The sequence below is a fragment of the Sciurus vulgaris genome, assembly GCF_902686455.1.
Source record: "Sciurus vulgaris genome assembly, chromosome: 11".
Lineage (NCBI taxonomy): Eukaryota > Metazoa > Chordata > Mammalia > Rodentia > Sciuridae > Sciurus > Sciurus vulgaris.
In genome coordinates this window covers 44,545,526-44,567,252 of record NC_136472.1, presented here as the reverse complement: position 1 = coordinate 44,567,252, position 21,727 = coordinate 44,545,526, and the positions used below count along the sequence as shown (strand labels likewise).

Here is a 21,727-nt window from a genome sequence, read left to right as displayed (position 1 = left end):
GTAATTTTCACCGACTTTATTACCAGTAGAAATCAGAGACCTTCATATCATGTCAGTTGTTATAGATATTTCAAAATACATTAATGCTTATCATTACTTTGAAATTAGAAATCAACCATTACTAAATCTTTTTAAATTCATAAAAAGCACACTATTACTATGTCATATAATACAGTTTTTAAGTATTTTAATACCAGGATATCAATGTGATTAGCTTCCTTTATAATCTTATTCTTTTATTTAATTCATTTAAAAATATTATTCTGAGAAGAGTTTACATAGGCTTTACCAGACTGCCAAGAGTAGCTACAAACCCTATGTTAGTTCAACATGTGGTAAAGAACAATGATGGTGGGAATAATTCTTAAATATTGATTAGGGAAGTTGCTGGGGAGAAAGTTGCTGGAAGGATAAAGGTGAAAGTCAAAGAAATTATTGTTTCCTTCTAAAGTAACCAGAACAGCAATGAACGTGGAAAGTAGAGATCAGTCTCAATGGACAAATGGCCTTGAGGAATACTCACAGAGACCATACAAAAACCCCGGTATAATCCTAAGCCTCTCTTGACTTCCCTTTTATTTCTCTACTCAAATTTTTATACATTTCCTCTCTCCTCCATTCACTCAACCTGCAATGTCCTACCCCACGGGCTTTAGATGTCTGTTGAATCTTCATGCAGTCACCAGTTTGGGTACTTCTTCCCCCAGTGAACTTAATACTGAGAGATGGCACACAATTGATACATTTTCTTGAAGTTGGAGATAAATCAGTTCCAATTCCTCCTGGTACTGATGAATACAGGATTTAGCAAATTCTGAAGGGATTTCTATATACCACAATGCTACAACATGGACTCTGGGCAGACGGAATTTCTAGATATCAAAACACTGTAACATGCACTTTGGCCAGAAAGATTTCACTATTTTATTCTGCTGTTTGGGGCAGCTGTTGGATCCCTCTTCCCAATGTATGAAGATTTTGATATACATTAACATTCACACAGAGATTAAAAACATTGGCAAAGTACTTTCTACTTCCTGTAGTGATCCAGAAAAATATTCACATCAGGTTAAAATGTCTCATAATAGCTACAGGTTTCAAGCTGCTTCAGGCTGAATAGTTAAAATCAGAGGTCACATGTTGGTAAAATGCTAGTTTTTAGAAACTGGACTTTAAAGTTTTTGTTTAATTAATACTTTGGAATATATTTTGCCACTTGTCTAAAAAAAGAATTCAAAATGATATCTGTCATCCCTAGTGCATCAGAAGTTATTTTAAATATGGCATCTTTATAAAAGTCAATAGCTGCCTCATCAAAGGGCAATCATGTCCAGTGTGGGTGGCTGTGCCAATTGTTTTTGAACTACTGCAGCAATCTAGCCAATCCCAAGGAATGGCTTGCAGTCTTTCTACACCCACATTTTTTCTTAATTATCTCCACCAGGCTGAGTTAGCTAAGGACAGATCTATAGCATTTCCTGGATGTCAAAATGCCCACACACCTTCTGCAATCCTTGGGCTACCCGCTCCCTTTTATATTTCTACTGGTTGGTCTACCTAATTATCTATTATCGTATGTATATAATGTATTATTTATAAGACCCAGACAATTTCATCCTGTAACATCTTTGACTTAAAAAAGAAATGACCTGAAAAATTAGAACATCTGCCTGTACAAAGAAAAATGGCATAAAATTTGATAGTGGGTCTACTATCACACTACTCCCTTTAAAAATACATCTGCAGAAGTTTGTGATCATTGTTCAGGTTGAAACTTTCATAGTCATCATTCCTGAAAAAAATGATAGATTCAACACTCATATTTCTTCCATGCAGGGTTCAAATAAATATGTTGCTTTGATATTTCATAATGTATTTCTTAAGTTAAAAATCAATGGTATTTAAAGTTGTAAAGCATCAAAGGTTAAAGTAACCTAGGCCCTACTTCTCACCAAGAAACAGTTATAGGTCATATCTTTTATATCACTCAAACTTGTAGGTGAAATGGAATTTAGAGTTTATCCCAAGAACATCTTACTTAAATGTAAGGAATAGAGATGAGGTAACTGATTGAATTTTAGCTGTTGACCTCTAGTTGGGAGTAAAGCACAAACTCAGGCTTTTAATCTGGTTTACTATTCTTTTGAAAAGGTAAGAATCCAGAAGCTGGTCCCTTTTTAAGAATCAGAGCAAATAAAAGGACCAGTCCTTGTGTGTAAATCCACAAGCTCTGCCAAGATAGAGACCTTTCAGTCTTGCTCAGGGCTGAATCTCCAGATTCTAACACAATTCTTTGCACATAATAGATTGTCAATTAATACCTAAAGAATAAAATTGTGTGTGTTAAGAGTCTTTCTAGAAAGTACACTTTTAGGGTAAAGTGGGAAAAGGCCAGTCAAGCACATGATCCACATAAGATATTCACAGGATATCCACCAAGATAAATGAGCACCCAGGCATCCAAGACCAGGATGAAATTCCAGAGGGTTGAAAGAAAATAAGCCAGCATGAATTCATGCATCAGATATGGGTAGGGCTAAGTGACCTCTGAGGACCTTCCTAGCCCTCAGATTCTATGACTCATGAGTAAAAGCAATGTTCTTCTTGACTTTGGCCTATTTTCTGTGTTTGTTTTTTTGGGGGAATTAGTGACTATGACTTGGTGTGTCAGCTCCAGGAAAATTCCTGCCTTCTTTGAGCCTCCAACTATGGGAAGGGGAAAGAATGGCATCTGAAGGGAAGGTCACAATCTGGTTAAAACTTTCCATTCATCCTTCAGAATTTTGGAAATAACTTGTAGACAATTTTTTAATTAAATAAATCAAAATAGGAGGAAATAATGCCCACGATTCCTTTAGATGACTTAGTTGGGTTTGAAAGCATGGTCTAGAGAGGAATATGTAGTCCTTGAAATTTGAAGAAACACTTTCCCTCAACACTAGGGGAGTCTTGGGCAATTTGGCACTAAAATTTCATCTGTAAAATATAATGAATGATTCTTACTCTATATAATTGACAAGGAAATCAAATGAAAAAACATGTAGAGTTTTCATAGCACTATATGAATATGAATGAAGTACTGTTACTAGGAAATACAAATAAAGTCTATAATATAGCAGAAAGAATTCCTTATATGACTCTCTTAGAAAGTTAGAATGAAAGAGAGAAAAATGTTTACCTAAAATTTTTAAAACTCAGAATGAACACCTTAACAATCACAAATGAGAAAAGCAAGGAGAAAGGATGCAATATTTTGATCTCCACAACATGGTGTTTGAGTGTTACTATTTTTTATGGAACACGTGTCTCTTTTTCAAGAGACTCTTTTTAAAGCAATAGTGCTATATTCCAAAGTAAAAGATGAAAAATTCCATTTGTTTGGAATTATGGTTACTCTGAAACCAAAAGAAGGAGAAATTTTTCTTTTAATTGTTTAATTATTTCTTTTTCCTTCCCTTAAGCATCTCCCCACTTCCATAGCACTCAATAATGGTAACTTTCACTAAATGCAAATGGTTATTTTTATTATTAAATACTACACACTACTCTTAACATAGATTACGATATGTAAATTTAAATCTAAGAGACTCATTGCTTGTTAAATTCCCCCTAGAACACACACATACACCCAGACACACACACACACACACACACACACACACAGAGAGCAGGAGCAGTTCAGCAAAGACACCAGCAAAAGAAAGATAATTTGAGATACTTCTGAGGTAGCAGTTGTAAAATTAAAATAAGCAACTCATTAAATTATCCATAGAGTGAAAAGAAAGCTGTAAAAATAGATATTTTTTTGGCAAGTCAGTGCTGTTCAGAACAAATTTAGTTTTAAGCAGAGTTTTTAAAATCAAATGATATCAGTTCATATTCATTAGACTCTCTTAAACAGTAGACTAGTTTGTCTTAATTAAAAGCAAAAATTAGCTTTATGGCCTTTGGTAGAAGTGTTTTATTTAAAAACAAATTCAGTTAGACATAATTTTAGTAGACAGATTGTAAGCAATATGATCAAGTGAATGTTATCTGAGCAATTTGGAGCCTGGTCCCAAGATTACAGAATTAAAAAACAAAAGCCCTTTGTAAGGCAGGCTCTAATGCTGATTTTCCCTCATTTTTATGTGTTGGTTTTTGTGGCTGGTTATCTGTTTGTGGTCATCCAGTTCCTTGCCTCCTTTCACTGCTTGCTTCTGGTATGTTGTTTCTTACTAAAGCTTCCCCTAGAGGACAGGCCAGGAAAAGGAAAGAAACTAAATTCACCAGTTTCTTTTTTTTATTAAGAATTTAGATCTGAGATTTGATAGGGAAAGAGTCTGGCAAATGAAAAATAAAGCTTATGTATGCTTATTTAAGATCTTTTCAAAGCCTTCTTTCCAATTTGCACTGATAAACAACTGACAAATAGTATTTTGTAAGCCAGCTAATCACTCGCTTTTAAAATCCCCACTTATTGCCCTGACCATACAAATTAGATGAGGTTTTTAATTAACTAGTACTCTGGTTCAATCAAATACAAGTGCAGCTTGCAAAGAGAATGTCATAATGATATCTTCCATTTATAGAATGCCTGCTTTCAGTTTGCAAAGCCCTTTCAGATATTCTCTTCTATCCTCCCAAAATTGCTGTGTTGTAGGTCTTACTATAAGTGACACTGGAAAAGCTACCAGGAGGACGCACATTTTTCCATTCGAATCAATACTCCCTTTGGGGGAGCTAGACCAAGCTAAAATCTCTCACACAGAAATATTAATATGCAAGACCAGGGGGTACAGCAGTAGGCTAGGTTACTGTTAAATTTTTAAGGTTAAAGTCCCCACCCCCATCATCTTCTCATCTGTCTGCTTCCAAACAGGGAAATTGAAATTTCTTGCCTTCATGATGAAGAGCTCTATGTAAATATACATAAACAGTGAATACCAGGTGCACCATTCTTAAAGTGACATTCATTTCCACAACACTTTTAGGTGAAACCATTTCATCTTACAAATCGAGGAGTAGAGTGTGTAAGAGGATGACGTGACACTTTTGAGGTTTATTTAAGTTGTTAAAAATCTCGAGGTTACAAGAATTTTCCTCCTTGTCTCCCACAGATACGAAGTCTACAATTTTCTCAGTTCAACTGTCAGATAAATTAGCAAGTCGACTAAAAGGATAATATTCCCTTAACGATGCATTCATTTGAAGCCCTAGCAACTGTATTAGGCAGCAGCGAGTATTCGCTAGCAAGGCATGGCGCGGGGAGAGGGAGGGAACTCTGCAATTTAGAGTGACAGATGATTTTTTTCCCATCCATCAAGCCGCCTCAAAATGTCACAATATTTACACCTCTTCCTTGGTGAATTAGAATCCAGAGACAAGCAGATAGAAAAAGGAGAAAAGAGAAAAAAATCCGACCGGTTGCCGCTTGCCTGGGGAAAAGCAGCGTTGCACCTTTAAATTCTGCCCCTCCATTGCCCGTTCCCCCCCTTCTCGGGATTTTGCAATAAATCTCCCAGTTCTGCGTTCAGCCCTGCAGATCCGTATTTAAAACAGCACCATCTGGGAAGGGTGGGTGGCGATGGTGATGCGGGCGCCTTGGAGTTCCTTTGCAGCACGCTTGGAATTGCATCAGACTGATCAGAAATCCCCCCGCCCCCAAGCCCAGCCCCTCCCGCCACGCTCCCCTTCCAGCCCCTCCCCTCCGCTCCCTTCACGTAGATCTGACTGAGAAAACGACTGGATCTCGGAACAATCTGTGCCCCATTCGCTGCAGGCTTCTCCGTAAACCCTGCCCTACGCTCCCTTTGTGTGCGAAGCAGCCTATCACCGTCATCTGATCCAAGTGCCTGTTTTTATTTTTTCCTTCTAAATTTCCACAATATCCTCGAGTTGCCTATGAATCCGTCATTTCCACCTGCGCAGAGTTGGGATTCTTTCTTTCGTTCGCTAAAATAATCTTTTGAGTCTTGAGTTTCGGAAATGGGTTTTTCCCTAACTCCCCTCACTGCCACCCAATCCCTAGCCTCTTAATTAAGAGGAGCTGATCCGGGGAGGAGTCCAGAACCACCAAGCCCTGAGGCGAAAACTGCCACCGGGCAAGGCTCAGTGGCCGGAACAAAGGGCCCGAGAAGGGGGTGGGGGTGAGGATTGTAGGAGTGTGGAGAGGTTGGTGGCCCCCGCCCAGGGGCGCACAAGTCCCTGGGCTCCCAGAGGAGAGTCAGGACGACAACGCAGTTGCACGCTCCAGCCGCTCAGGGTCCCTCGGGGGCGCCGGCGGGGCGGAGGAAGTGGAAAGGAAGGCTGGGCGGCTCCGAGTCCACTTCTATCTCCAAGTCCCCCATCTCCACCCACTGCCAGCCTCGCAGCCCACCAAGGAGACTACGGCAGATCGCCGGCTAGCCGGCGGCCCTCCACCCGCGCCTCCGGACGCAACCTCGCCCTGGCTGGGCGGTCTGCGCGCCTAGCTGATTGGTGGCTCTGTCCAGCCGCCGCACGGAGCTACGAGTGTTCTTCTCCACCGCCTCCAGCCGCCCAGGCCCCCTCCCCCGGCCCGTTCCCAGTCTCTTCGGTCCAGAAAGGACCTTCTACTCCCAAGCGAAGGCCCCCCTTTTCCCTGAGTTACCCCGACTGACTCGGACCTGGGCTCAATGAGGCATCCGGCCCGGCGGGGGAGCGGAGCGCGGTCTCGGCGGCTCCCCTTCCCTTGAGAAAGCCGGAGCCTTCCAAGCCAGCGCCCGAAACTCGCGGGGAGGGAAGACAGACAGAAGAAAAAGAAGGGGGGGAATTAAAAAAAAGCCCTGAAAGAAATATCCAACGAGGAACAGGGCGACGGAGAGGAAGAGATAGAATGAGGGAGGGATGGAGGCAGGAGGAGGGGGCGGGGTGGAAGAAGGGGGGCGGGAAGGAGAGAGGGAGGGGGAAAGAGAGGGAGGGAGGGATACAGGGAGAATGAATCCTTCTCACTAGAAGAGCTGAAATTACCTTGATTCATTTCGTGTTGGAGATTTAGCGTTACCTCCTTCCCTCTCTTCAACCTCTACCTCCCCTTTCCCCATGGCACACTACCTCCACCGCCTGATTTTAAATGGTACAAAGTCAAATTTTAGGAAATCGAATGTTGTGCAAAAGCTTCATAATTAGTAATGAATTTACTGTACGCGCGCGCGCGCACACACACACACACACACACACACACACACACCAGCAAAAAGAACGGAAAAGAGGGAGGGGAAGGGAGAAAAAGAAAGAAATCTTACATTCGAATCAGACATTTGCAGGTCCAAGTTAACTAAACTCATTATATCCGCAGGAAAACTGAGCTCCCCCCGCCCCCGCTTTGCCCCAGGGCTCTCACCTAGGGCAATTTAAACTGGGCAAATACCAAGAAACAACCTCCTCTTCTACCCTCCCTCTACTTCCTCCCCTCCACCACGCATCCTTTCCGGAAGATCGAGTATCAAAATAGCTCAAGAATTGGGGATGCAGGGGTCTCCGCCCCGGTGCTTACCTTCTCTGCGGCTTACACCACCCCGGTGGCTAGATCCTGGAGATAAACACTTGCATTTCCCAAAGTTAACCCAGTATACCAACCCGGAGCTTGCCAAGAGTCTATTCCAGCCTACACCGCTAGGAAGCCAACTTCAGCAAGCTCAATGAGGGGACCAAACTGGGGCTCGCTTTCCAAACGCTCCGCTCCAAAATCTGACTCTCTCTCCAGCCCCGATCTCAGTGTGAGTCGAACCTCAGAAAAGACGCTTTTTAAGGGCGACACAGAGTTGGCTTGACAGCGGGGAAAAGAATGCTACCTGAAGTACCACCACCTCGGACAAATCCGTTGGCTCTGTCCAAGGTGCTGAAGAGACTCCGTTCGCCGGGATCACACACCCGGCGCCGCAGGAGGAAAAGGCTAAAAAAAATCTCTAATTAAGTGACACTTGATATTGCTCTAGACGGTCTCTTCCACTTCCTTACGTTTTGTCACGTGCGGATGGCTTTGCCAAAGCCATCCTGTTAATAGTTGATCACATGTTGATGAGACCCTTTTCTTCTATGAGATTACCCATTTCATTACCGGAGATAAGCACTTCTGACTGATTTCTCTCCCCCCAACCCCACCCCCATCCTCACCTAAACTCTCAGCCTCTATCCCACTCTTACCCCACTCCACCCCCTAACCCCAACCTCTAACAGCGTTATTGTTTTTAGATGGAAATTAACCCCCTGGCGATGTCAATTACATGCCCACATATAAATCATAGAATATGCTCATACACCATACTCGTAAAGGCAAAAAATGGAATACAAGACTGCTGGGAGACAAGCATCAGCCTTGAACAGCCAACATAACACATATACACACCCCCTCCAGTTCCAAGTTTGTTCCACGCAGTTCCACATTGCTGTGTTAAATCTCAAATGATTCCAATTAAAGTTGCACTATGTAAAAACCCGATTCCCCTGGCCTGAGTAAGGCTGTTCTTTGGCGTGGGAAATGCTAGGAAGAGCCGTGATATGCCCGTTGTTAAGCAACATGTCAAGATTTTTCAATTATAATGCAGGGTTTATTGCTACTCACCATTGTGCCTTTGCTGTCCTGGAGACTCAAGTGTCTTAAAATCTCGTCTCCCCAACAGATGCTGGAAGGTAATGTGTCTTGTTTGAAGTCATCATGTGAGAAGTTCGGCTTTGCTCAGTGGATCGCCCACCACTTGGTGTGACTTATGAATCTAATAACCCTTTGCAATATCCGCAAGCTTAAACTCTCAACCACCTTGGCGACTACAGAAGACAAAGCAACTGGCATCGATGTTGAAAAACCTATAGATTTACGCAAACGCCCTCACTCCGAGAGACGTTTCCCTTTGAGTTCTTACGTGATTCTAATGAATGAGCTAGGTTACCAATGACTGCCCAACTGCCCTGTTATATAGCGGGTGTTTCCTGAGGCTTTCTCCTCACCGCCAGTCATTGGGTCCTGGCACACAAAGTTCCCAGAGAAAGTGAGGAGTTTCAGGGTACCCCCATAAAAATAACCCAGCCTACACACCGTTCTCTTGCCCTCTGCTCAGGTCACACCTGGGGCTCTGGCAAAGCTGAGCTCTGCTCGGGAGATTTCCCTGTCGCCAGGTAAGAAAACCTTCGCCTTTTCAGGCTAGGGCGGGAAGACCGCTGGGGAACTTGTTGCTTATCAGCGCCAGCAGGCTACCGCTTTAATAAGAATACCAGAAAAGCGCAGCGGGGAGGGGGCGAAGGGGGTGGAAACGACGACGACTATCCGTGCTGTTTACGTGACCAACAACTTGTGACTCCCTCGGTAAAAAGGAAACTTCTTAGAAAAGTTCCTGCCCCTCCCCCTCCCCCACCATGACTAAGGGTCTCCGGCTGATGAGGTCGTGAGTGATGATCAAATGGGGAATGGGGGATGGGCGGGGGGGGGGGGGTAAGTGACTTGTCCTTGGGAACAACTGCATGCGTCGAAGAGCGCATCAGCCCGGCAACTTTCCCTTTTCCTCTTAGGGACTGATGACTAGGCGAGAGGCACCGGGGCGAGCCACTAGTTGCCCACAGGAACCTGTGTAAACCGAGGTCTCGAGCGGCTGAGTTGAATGAAGTTATGACTGCGTTTGCTCTAATGGGTTATGGCTTCTCAAATGTGAATTAACAGCCCCTGTGCGCAGCTAGGTCGGTAAGGCGAGACACGGAGAACCGAGCCGCGGGCAAAGGCGGGGAGGAGAAGGAACCGCAGCAGGCTCCAGGCTCCGCGCTCCGTTTTCGCTCAGTGCTTCTTGCCCGGAGTCGCTTCCGCATCATCCCGGGGCTCCCTAGCTGCGGGGGTGCCCGGGTGAGCGCGGCTGGGAGCGCCAGGAGCTGCGGCTGCGTTTGCGAACATCGGGTGGGGGCTCTCCCAGGAAACCCCGCGGTTAGCACCCGCGCTTCCCTACCACTGGCTGCTCTGCCTGCTAAGTGGGGAGGTCACGTGTTGGCGGAAAGTAAGTTGGAAGGGAAAGGATGAACTTCGAGAAGAAGAAAAAAAGCAAAAAACAAAAAAAAACACACACACACAATAAAACAAACCACCCCCCTGGTGTGTAAAATCAAGAGAAAGGCAGTCGGGTGGGGGAAGGGCGCCGCTCTCTGCTGGAGACCTGGGGAGAACTCCGAAAATCTCAGGAAATAAGCAATAACTCGAGCACTGGCAACATCCCCCAGCGTAGGGAGGCGCTAGCCCAAGGTATCTTTCCACTGAAGCCGTTCTTTGCCTACCCCCAGCCATCGCCTGCAAGGCCGAGCCGAGGAACTGAGGATGAATGTAAACCAGTTGTTATGGAGATGACCGTCGCTCTGAGGAGCGCGAGTGCCCTGGGAAGTCCCCAGACGCTTTTCAGGTTTAGCCGTTTTGGCATCGACACCATGATTTTACTTTCCATCCAGAGTTCCCACCAAGGGGAGTCCACCAACGGCGTCACAGGCCCTGGCCGCGGCGCTATTGACTGCAGGGCTGAGGCTGAGAGATGCTGCAGAAGATGGTGGATAGCTCTTAAGTTTCAGACCACCAAGCCCTTGCCAATTTCCACTTTCTTTATTCTAATCAGAAGTTCTGTATTTTATTGCCATTCGTGCTTCCTGGTGTATTAAAACCAGAGTTTCACTATAGGGTGACTTATATGCAGCAGAACGTTACTATTCAGTGACTGCTACAAGGTCCTGCTCCCATCCCCCTCCCATCCTAGAAATGCCTTCCTTCTGGAAAATAAGATTTCCTTCCTAATTCTTCTGTACATGGGTTCTGTTCCTGGGAAGTTTTTATTGGTACTTGGATTATTAATACAGTAAATCCAGTGTTGAGTTCATACATACCTTAATAGAGATATTTCCAGTCAACCCAGCTTATCCTATGCTCCAGTCAAGGTGCACATACAGATGTTTCCTGGATCTCATTAGGGTCAGTTCCACACATACCAGGCTCCAGGAGACCTGAGGTAGGTCATCATAAAAGAATACCAGACACCCTCAGAGTCACCAAGGCAACAGTTTCCTTCAACTGAAAGGACTCTTCGTATTGTCCACAAATGGCTACTTTTTGTCCATCCATGAATTAGCCAGCAGATGCTGCCCTAAGACTAGGACAGCTGGCATAAACCATCCTCTGAGGTCTTGGGGTTCAGGCTTTGTGGGCTAAATTGGTTTCCTGAGAATGCAATTCATAATGCTGTTAGTAAGTTCTTTTGCTTATTGACAAATTCAGTGACTTGAGTACAGATCTGAAGTCTTGAAACAACAGAAATGATCACTATATGAACATACTCATTACCTATTGTCACCCACGTGATATATTTGTCTGACTTTGTCAACGACTTGTAGACAGTACAGGGACTATCAGCTACTTCTCTGATGAATCTTTACTCTGAAAATTAGTTCCATTTTTCATCTTATAAGGGGATGCCCTGAATTGTTGGCTCAGGTATCTGAGAATTCAGAACATGAATGGTTGATTATATTGGAATTATCAATACAACACTTGATTGAACTGAGAATATTTTCCAAGGAATATTTTTGAACATTGCCCTTATATCTTAGAGCCATTATTGAAATGTATAACTTATGGACCAAGATAGATAGTGAGATTTGCTCTATAATGAGATTTGCTATAGTGAGTTGTGGAGAAGGGTGAAGAGATGGTATTTGACACATGTATGTTTATTTCCCCCTCTTTATTTCTCAGTGACATGAAAGAGAATTCTCTTGGTACATTATCAGTTCTCCAGCCTTTTACCTCTATCTACTCACATATTTCCGTTTTTGCCCATCTGCAGAAATCCAGTGCCAAACATCAGCAAAGGTTGCAGTCATTTCATTTGTTAAGATAGATGCCAAGCAGTGTACCTGCTGCAATTTTAATCTTGGGAACACTTATTCCTGAGGTCATATCATTTTTTTCCCCACACAGTCCTCGTCAGCTGTGATATGAATATCACACTTCTCTAGGTTCATCTGACCCTATTCATTTTTAGCAGTGGTAAGAACGTTTCAAACTGAATGGTAAACAAGTCTTGTGCCTTAAAAATCACTACCTAATAATGTAGCCAAACTTAAAGCAGAATGTATTAACACAACCTAAAAAGATTTTTGCTTTGTTTGATGTTCACGTACAGTTTTCTATCATTGCTACATTTATAAACCTTGTCCTCTGACTGTGTTTTTATAAAGTTCAGTAAAAAAAAAAAAAAAAAAAAATTAATGAGAAAGGTCTTATTGAGAGTGGAAGGCAAAGAACATACTTAAATAAGATGTGTAGTACATCTCAGAATTAGTGGGAGAGGGGTATTGAAACAAGTGTACAAAATCAGAAATGAAAGAACATCTTCTTAGAGAATTAAGGATGTTTGGAATATCTCTTGAGACAAAATCTACCCTCTTGATTTCTAAAGGGAAATTTGGTGTATCATTTTTTAAAGGACCATTTGGGGATTCTTTCCTACATATCAAACAAATGTGTATGAGATAGTACTCTTGTTCTCCCCTCTCAACTACTCTTACCAAATCTATTTTGTTATAGTTAATTGCCAAGCTCTCCATTTCACTGTGTGTTTGATATATTATTTTCTTCCTTCTTTCTTACTACTACTTCCTTTCCTGCCTCCTCAGTACTTGATTCAATGCTACATATTTGATAAAGCATAGTGATCCATATACTAACAATTTTCCAAAGCATCCCAAAACCTCAAAGTACAGCACTTGGTTAATTGTTGCCAAATGTTAATAGTGCTCCCACCCCCATCTTCCATTCCCCTAATCATTACCTTGGGATCATTTGTTTTAATCAACAAAGAACAGTGTTTGCAGAGTAGCTTCAGATGGTGGCATAATTGCTGTCTTGGAGCCTTAAAAAACAGGTAACAAAAGATTTCTGTTTATGATATAAGAAGTGATTCTGACCAGGTAGGAAGAAAGATTGGCTCTCTTAGTCACTTCCTGATCTCTAATGGTTCTCCACAGGCAATAGGAGAAGAGGCAAAGAATCACGATGCACAATTTGGAAAGCTTTCTGAAAACAAGAATAGGCAATGATTGCCAAGAAACTAGTGTCAAGCTCATGTTTAAAAAGAACTGAAGGAATCTTCCATGGATCAAACCTAGCTTAGTTAGAAAGGAAACAATCAAAGTAATAATACAAAGAAGCAAGAAATAGAAAACCTTGGGAAACTCTGGATTTAGGATTTAGTTTACAATAACCATGTGTACATTCTTTTCTTATTTATTTATCTATTTACCTATTTGTCTGTTTATTTATTTATTTATTTATTCATTTATTTATTTATTTATTTATTTTTATTCCAGGGATTGAACTCAGGGGCACTCAACCACTGAGCCACATCCCCAGCCCTATTTTGTATTTTATTTAAGACAGGGTCTCACTGAGTTGCATAAGCATCTTGTTTTTTGTTTATTTGTTTGTTTGTTTGTTTGTTTGTTTTTGCTGAGGCTGGCTTTGAATTCATGATCCTACTAACCTCAGACTCCCAAGTCACTGGGATTACAGGCATGTGCCACCACACTCCGCAGCCATCTCTGCATCCTTAAGCCTAAGAAGTAAGCATGAGGTAGAAGATCTGGATGTGAATTAACTCAATTTCAGAAAACCAGACAACTCCATAATGAGGCTGAAGGAAGATCACATGGACTATTGAGGGAGAATGGAATGACTCTAAACTGACTTACAGACAAAAGATGAGAAAGAGGCATATGGGTGGCAAGTAGGGGAGAAGTGACGTTGTTAGTATGAAAAGTTGATAAGTGATTGAGCGGGGCCAAGATTTTATCAGGTCAGGACTTACAAAAGGTACTTCATTAAATGTAAGCCCATGTCAGTGTTTGGACAAAGTGAGAATTCAAATCTCTGAGGCGTCACCAATCTGAGGATCATGGACAGGCAAGTGAAAACTAATGAGAGTAACAGAGGGTCTATGTTGTGTACAGCAAATCTTACCTGAAGATCTAATCTTCCCACAACATCTGGAGGGAAACTTTCACAGGTGCTAAACTAGGCTTCTCTTATTTAATGTACACATGAATCTCCTTGGCAGCTTGTTAACAAGCAGATTGAGTCTGGGGTAGGAACCAAGAGATGACATTTTCAATGAATTCCCAGGTGATGGGGTTGTACGACACACTTTACACAGCAAAGTTCTAAATCATGCTGATCCAGGCTGTGGTTTTATTTGCATTATGGTTTCATTGACAACTAACTAATCTCTTCAGTTACAGAAGTGAATGCCACATACCAAAAAAGTAATTCAAGGAAAAGACTTGTTCTTTAAATGTTCATGTAACACAAACCACAAACTCTAACTTGCTCCCGAATCTATTAATTCTAGAAATTTCCTGAGCACAGTGAACATCAACTTCTGATTATCAATATCATTGGCAATAGTTTGAATATTTGTCATTTCATATGTATTGGACTAAGAGAAAAATCAGTTGGGGATATATTGAGTATATTGAAAAATGGAAGTGAAAGTGAGGGAAATTATTCTAGTCAGGGAAATTATTCTAGTCATGTAAAGAGGATTGGTTAGGTCATATTATGAGTCCTGAGCTCATTCTGGGTTTCCTTCTATAAATAGGATATTTTGGAACTAGAGAAGGCATAGCAGAAGGCAACCAGAATGACAGAGGGATTTGGGGAATTTGCTTCTGCTGAAAGGTTAAAGAAACTAGGTCTGTTTTCTTTTGTAAGGAGAGAAAAGATGGTACCTCACTGAGGTGATATCATTCTAAAAGTAGTGGAAATAATAGGATGAGACAAGAGTGCCTTATGGAAACAAGAGTAGAAGGATTCTGGCAAGAAATGAAGGCCAGAAGAAAGACAGGAGCTTTTCTAAAGGCCTCAGTTAGCAGTGTTCCTACTGGCAAAACTCCACTGTTCCCAAAAGGAGAGGTAAACACAGGGTTGAGATCAGAAAATGAGTGAGAGATAGAAATTTGGGAAGTATCTCTGTTCATTGAGAACATTTTCAAATGGGCATTTATTAATTTTGTGGAAACCCTGCATTCAGAGCATATGGTGAACTTTACCAACATTCCCCAGGCTCAAGGGCTCTGTTTCTGTAGCACATCACATTTTTGCCACTTTTTCATCCCAAAATGGCAGGCATCCTTTTCATTAATTCAACAAAGAAATGTAAATAGTTAGAATATGCAGAGTTATTCCTTTAAGTTACTTTTTCTCCCACATCGATCCTGGAAAACATTCTGTTTTCTTAGTTCACAGGAAAGTATTATTCATGACTTCACATATGAGGGACCAGCATCTTCATTTGATCTGTGCATTTCAGAGACAGGAGAACTTGCAGGCTGCCCCAGCCAAACCCATCATTGTCCAGGAGGGGAATAGAGAGCTTATAGAGTTGATAATAATACAGTTTCATCTCTATGGTAGTAGAATGTGTATGCTTTTCAGAAACTGAAAATTCTCCAACGAGCTCTCAGAGAAAATAGTGATCATACTGTGAAATAGCTCAGGACTCCAGTTCTCTATTAAAATTCATTTTCAACTTCATGTCTATTCGGTGGGACAACCTATGGGAGAGGTTGCTCTAAATCCACTGCTGTAGATGGTGTCAGGCTGCTGTGAATGGTTGATAATTCAGGAAGCAGTGGGAGAAAGAGGCATCTCTCTCCAGCATCTTAGGAATACATGATGTTCATGTGCATGCTATTGCCTCTAACCGCCTCTCCCTCCATCAAGACAACATGGGATTGTGCATTCCCACTTTCATACAATTCTTCCTTTCTCTGCTTCTGAATAAGTGTTGGCCTGGGGAAACAAGAAGGAATGAGTTTTCTAGGAGGAAAAAACAGCCTAGGTGAAGCTCCCGAGGTGGTGTTTTTGTTAGTTACTGCTGTGTAAGAAATTACTCCAAAACTTAATAGCTTAAATAAAAATACACATTTATTATACCCAGGCCAGAATTTCTGAATCAGTTTACCTTAAGAGTTCTGTCTTGGGTAGGAGGAGGATTCTTATCTTATGATGCTGAAGTCAAGATTTAGCTATGTTGTGGTTTGGATGTGAGGTGTCCTCCAAAATCTCACATGCGAGACAATGCAGGAAAGTTCAGAGGAGACGTGATTGGGTTGTAAGAGTCTTAACCCAGTGGTAGGGTGTGGCTGGAGGAGGTGGGAATATGGGGTATATATTTTGTATCTGGAGAGTGGAGTCTCTCTCTCTCTGCTTCTTGATCACTGGGATGTATGCTGCTTCCTTCCATCACCCTCTCCTGCCATGATATTCAGGCTCACCTTGAGCCCTGAGGAATGGAGCTGGCCTTCTATGGACTAAGACCTCTGAACTCATGGGCCCTCAAATAAACTTTTCCTCCTTTATAGTTGTACTGGTCGGGTCATTTGGTCACAGCAGCGAAATAGCTGACTAAAACAGCCAGGGTTGTAATCATCTGCAAATTTGAGAGGCTGCCCTGTGACAGCAGAGATTAGAAGAGTCTAGGTTTGGCATCAAGGTAGGAATGACAGATGAGAGATGACAGAAGCTTAGAAAAATGGATGAATGTCAGATAAGTGTGAAGGTAAATCCAAAGATCTTGTTGGTCTATTAGTTTATGGCGAATGAAGAGGAGCAAAGTGTTCTGGCATGACCACTGCTTGTCTGAAAAAAAAAAATCACTTACTGATTGGAGATTGGAGAAAAATCAGATTTACACTGTAGGTGAGGGGTGGGAGAGATCAAGCATCTAGATTGCTCAATTCTTACAGTCATCTGGGGAGACAGCTACATGATAGCTACCAAGTTTTGGGCATTAACTCTGTGCCAACGAGGTACTATGTTTAGGACATTACTTATATTCTTCTGTTTAATCCTCTTAGTAACTTGTAACTAAGATATGGCAGAATTAACTAACTTTACCAGGATCACACAGCTTGTAAGTAGTAGAGTAAGAATTAAAGCTCAGGATTTTCATATTCTCTAGTTCATGCTTTTGAGCACTAATCCTTTCTTGCCTCTCACTTAATAATTTTTGCTTCTATTGTAGTTTATTTTGCTTTAGAGTATTGCAACAAACCTGTCTCACTTAACTGTACTGCTTCCTTCCTTCTACCCCAACATCATGATTGGTATAGTAATAGAAGCTTAACATAACTGTATTAGATGAGTTGGAATTAAACTGCTTCTATCTCTGAGAAGACTTACTTTCTAACCTCATGCAACATAGAACCAGATTGATAGGTTGGAATGCAAGGAGAGACTGGAGGAAGAGCAGTGAACAGCAACTGCCCTATGTTCTAGGAGGCTTAAGCCACTGTCAGAGCCTCTCCTTCCCCCACCTGCATCCTCGAAGGTGGCAGATGCATCCCAGAAGAGGCCTAGCCAGAGCACAAACCAGTTCCTTTCCAAGATGCGGTTATTCTTGAAATCCAAGAGCTGCAAATCAAAGATGGGGTATACACTGCAAATTAGGGGGCACTAATGTGATGACTCAGAGTCCCAGAATGGGTCTGAGTTTGCAAATTACTGTGGAGATGTTCCCAAAGTCTTGACAGATCTATGTTAAGGCAGAAACAAGGACATCATATTCTCCAATATTACTGTGATTCAGAATCTAAATAGTGACCTAAACACTAGAAATGTCAGCCAAGAAATGGGAAAAGGAACAAGCAGGCAGAGACATCTGGGTTTCCTGAGAGGTCCGTAAACCTGATGACCTAATACAGACAATTATTAAAAGTCTGAAATTTCAAAACAAAAGTGGGAATCTCTGGCCCTCACACTGGGCCAGTATCTGTTTCCTGTCTCTTTTAGGACAGGGTATGTGTCTTGGAATGGTTGTCTGATATGTGGGAAGGGGGTACACTGAGATGATTTCTCACTTCTGACTCTACTACAGACTGGTTTGTATGACCTTTGTAAACTATTTCCTCTCTCTGCCCCTCAGTTAATGATAATGACATTAAAGTTAACATTTATTGTGGGACAAAATATGTCACCAAATTTCATATGTTGGTGTCCCAATCTCCAATACCTCAGAAAGTAACCATATTTAGAACTGAGATTTAAAGAGTTGATTAATTTAAAATGAAGATGTTAGTATGGGTCCATGATACAAAATGACTGACTTCTTAGAAGACGAGAGAGACTCCAGGGATGTGCACTTATGGAGGAAAGACAGAGAGAGAGTGAGGCACAACAAGAGGTTAGTCATCTGCAAGCCCTGGAGAGAGGGCTTCGAGAAAACCACACCTGCAAAAACCTATATCTTGATTTCTATTCTCCAGAACCGTGAGAAAATAAATTTCTGATGTTGAAGACACCAGAGCATGGTCTTTATTTTGGCAGCTCTAGCAAACTCATACAAATTTCAAATGACCAAATTATCTGCTTTCCTATTTCTGTGAATTTCTTTCAATTGGTTTAGTATTGAGATGGATTTAACTGCAAATTCTTTGACAGTTCTTCCATTACGAGGTGCAATTTACATGCTTCTTTTTCAAATCTGTTGATTGCTTCAATCAACAGAATATAACAAGATTGTCATTGTGCCAGTTTCCAGGTCTCAGGTCCTAAGAAACTCCAAGTGTTCTCTCTCTTTCTCATGGAACTCTTACTTTTGGGGCACTAAGCTGCCATGTAAGAAGTCCAACTACCCTCTTGGAGACAGCTTGTGAAGTGGCCATGAGACTACAGAGAGGAATAAGAACAAGCAGAGCCTGGCCTTCTGGTTTGCCCTGCTGAGAGGCTGGGTATGTGAGCAAAACAGTCTTTACCTTAGAGACCATACGTCTCTAGAAATTTGTTGATGTCTTTGAGATTTTCTTTGTTATTGGAGTATAAATTTTCAAAGTAGTTTCTAATTATCTTCTGTATTTCAGTAGTGTCCATCATGATATTTCCTTTTTCATCATGATTTTAGTAATTTGGGTTTTCTCTCTCTTTCTCTTTGTCAGTGTAGCAAAGACTTTATCAATTTTATTTATTTTTTTCAAAGAGTCAACCTTTCGCTTTGTCAATTTTTTGAATTGTTTCTTTTGTTTCAATTTTATTGATTTTGGCTCTGATTTTAATTATTTCTTGCCTTCTGCTTTTGGTATTGATTTGTCCTTCTTTTTCTAGGACTTTGAGATGTAATGGCAGGTCATTTATTTGTTGACTTTTTATTCTTTTAATGAAGGAGCTCAATGCAATGAACTTTCCTCTTAGCACTGCCTTCAGAGTGTCCCATAGATTTTGATATGTTGTATTGGTCCAGCCACCTGTCAAAGCCACCTTGGGTGAAACAGTTGCCTAGACAAGGCCTGCCTGAATTCTGAACTCAAAAAGCACCAGATCTATGGTTGTTAATGTAAGCCACTAAGTTTTGGAGTATCTTGTTACAATTATGCAATAAATATTTATTAGCTGACTAACAGGATGCTTATGGTTATATCAATTCTATGATGGTACATTTTTACCAGGCCTTGTTTTGTGCCCAGTGAGAAGAAAGGTGTAATTTTTAAGGATCTGAGCTTTGGATTGAAATTTGGATTCTGGTAAGCTCTACCATTAGGAAGTTGCTTATTTGCTTCAGACAAGTCACTTGACATCTCTGAATTTGTTTCTTCATTGATAGGAAAGAAATAATTACACTTGATATGTGGAGTTTTGTGAGGATTTAATGTGTTAATTAGATACTATATTATAGGGCAAATAGTGACTATCCAATAAAAGGTAGCACTATTACTGCAATGGTAGTGCTACAGCTGCTGATTATAATGATGAAATCAGGTCATCTTCCCTATGGCTGCCAGTGGAATTGGATGAAATGCCCCTTACAAACAAGCGGCTCTGGTGAGACTGTGATAGGGCCAAGATCTCATTGTTGACTCTTTTGAATGGTGGCATTCAGCTTAAGAACTCAATTTCCTCTAAATTTCTAGTTACACTTGTCAATATTAATGCATGCAGAGATATTACAAACTGGAAACAGTATAACAAAGAGGAAAGGGCATGGGATTTAATGAAGAGGCTCAAGAGAGAAAATAACTGGACTGAGAATATAGCTCCGTAGTACAGCACTTGCCTAGTATGTGTGAGACCCTGGGGAGGGAGGGAGGGAGATAGATAGATAGATAGATAGATAGATAGATAGATAGATAGATAGATGATAGATAGATAGAATAAATAAATGGTACAGAAAGAAAAATAAAATAACAGTGGAATTAACTATGTTAGAAATTTAAATTCCATGTTAAAGTAAAAGTAGGGTGTCTTGAGCCATAGGATACATATGATACTCTATGGTGATAATCACCCAGAATCTCCAATGGATTTTTTGTTTTTGTTTTTCAGTACTGGGTATTGAACCCAAGGCCTCGTACATGCAAGATAAGCCCTCTACCACCCAGAACTTCTTATTTTTTCATCTTGAGACAGGGTCTTACTAAATTATCTGGGCTAGCCCTGAACTTGAGATCCTCCTGCCTCAGCTTCTCACATAGTTGGGATTATAGGTATGTGACACTCTGCCTGGTCTGTCTTCTGCCATGTGATCTCATTCTCCTCCATAACTCATGGATGCTTTGTTACCATCAAGAAAGAAGAACTGATTGGAGAAGGGAATGCTTCATTACTTTTAGAACACTTTCTAGAAGTTGGACACATTGCTTATGTGTTGTTTATACTCTACTGACCAAAATTGAATCACATGACCAAATCTAGCTGATACACAGGCTTGGGCATGTGGACTTGATTTAGGACATGCATGTACTAGCTTGATTCAGGACTAGCATGTACTTGGAAATTCTATTGCCAAGAAAGAAGATTATAGGGGAAAACAAGGTACTTGAGTACTATTTCAGCACTAGGCAACGAGGATACTTGCCAGCCTTGTGAGATTAATGTCATTAACCCCATAAGAGAGAGAAAGTGAAATTGAGAACTGACTTGCACAAAGTCACACAGCTAGTTTAAAGTCTGTACTCAATCTATTCAAACAATCCTGCTTCCAGTCCTGGCTTAGTTTATGCACTGTGTGACTTTGAACCAGTCATCTTCACAAGCAAAGACAGATTTACTATGAAACAAATTCTGCACATTACTTGCACAGATCTCTGGAGAAATGAGTTTGAAGGAACTGCAGATTGTTGGGGATGGGATGGAAGGGTGGAAACCAGGTAGCAATCAGGAAGAATTTTTATGTAAGCATTTCTTGCAAAATGTCAGAGACCCAAGAAGAAAGGGACCTCACCTCCAAGATTGTCACAGTTTGTTGTGATTCCTTATTCTAAATAAATATTTGCTTTTGAATGTAAGGTCATATTTGTAACATTTTATTCTTTTCATAAAAAGGATTCACCAAATTGTGTGTATATACTTCAGATCCCATAAAACCTGGACTCACCCTTATCTCCAAGACAAAATTTCACATATCTCAAAAGAAAGAATGAATCGGAGAGGTTTGGAATGAACACATAGGTCTGAAAAATGGTGAACAGGGACCCAGACCAGGAAGGCAAACCCAGTGGAAAGCTATGGTTAGGCAGACCTCACCCAGGCATCTTTCCCAGATTCCTCCACTCCTTCCCTCTGACATATTTCCATGGTCTTGTATTTGTTCTTTAGCCCCCAGCACACTGCTACAGTTTAGATCTGGAATCCCCCACAAGGCCCGTGTGCTAAAGACTTGGTCCCCAACTTGGCACTATTAGGAGGTGGTAGAACTGTGAAGAGGTGCTAGGATCATTGGGG

At 41.5% G+C, this 21,727-nt stretch overlaps 1 protein-coding gene across 3 annotated transcripts in view; it reads right to left on the bottom strand.

Annotated features, from left to right (window-relative positions):
* The window catches only part of BDNF (brain derived neurotrophic factor), a 51,932-nt gene extending 43,349 nt beyond the window's left edge, over window positions 1-8,583 (bottom strand). Inside the window, exon 1 of one of the 3 annotated variants that reach the window (XM_079105161.1) lies at window positions 8,564-8,583. In XM_079105161.1, the coding sequence (XP_078961287.1) occupies window positions 8,564-8,566 (3 nt within the window). In that variant the 5' untranslated portion in view covers window positions 8,567-8,583. Of the gene's footprint in view, window positions 1-7,495; window positions 7,617-8,563 lie in introns of those variants that run through there. The other 2 variants (XM_079105164.1, XM_079105165.1) reach the window with 2 other exon arrangements.
* Window positions 8,584-21,727: the final 13,144 nt, after the last annotated feature.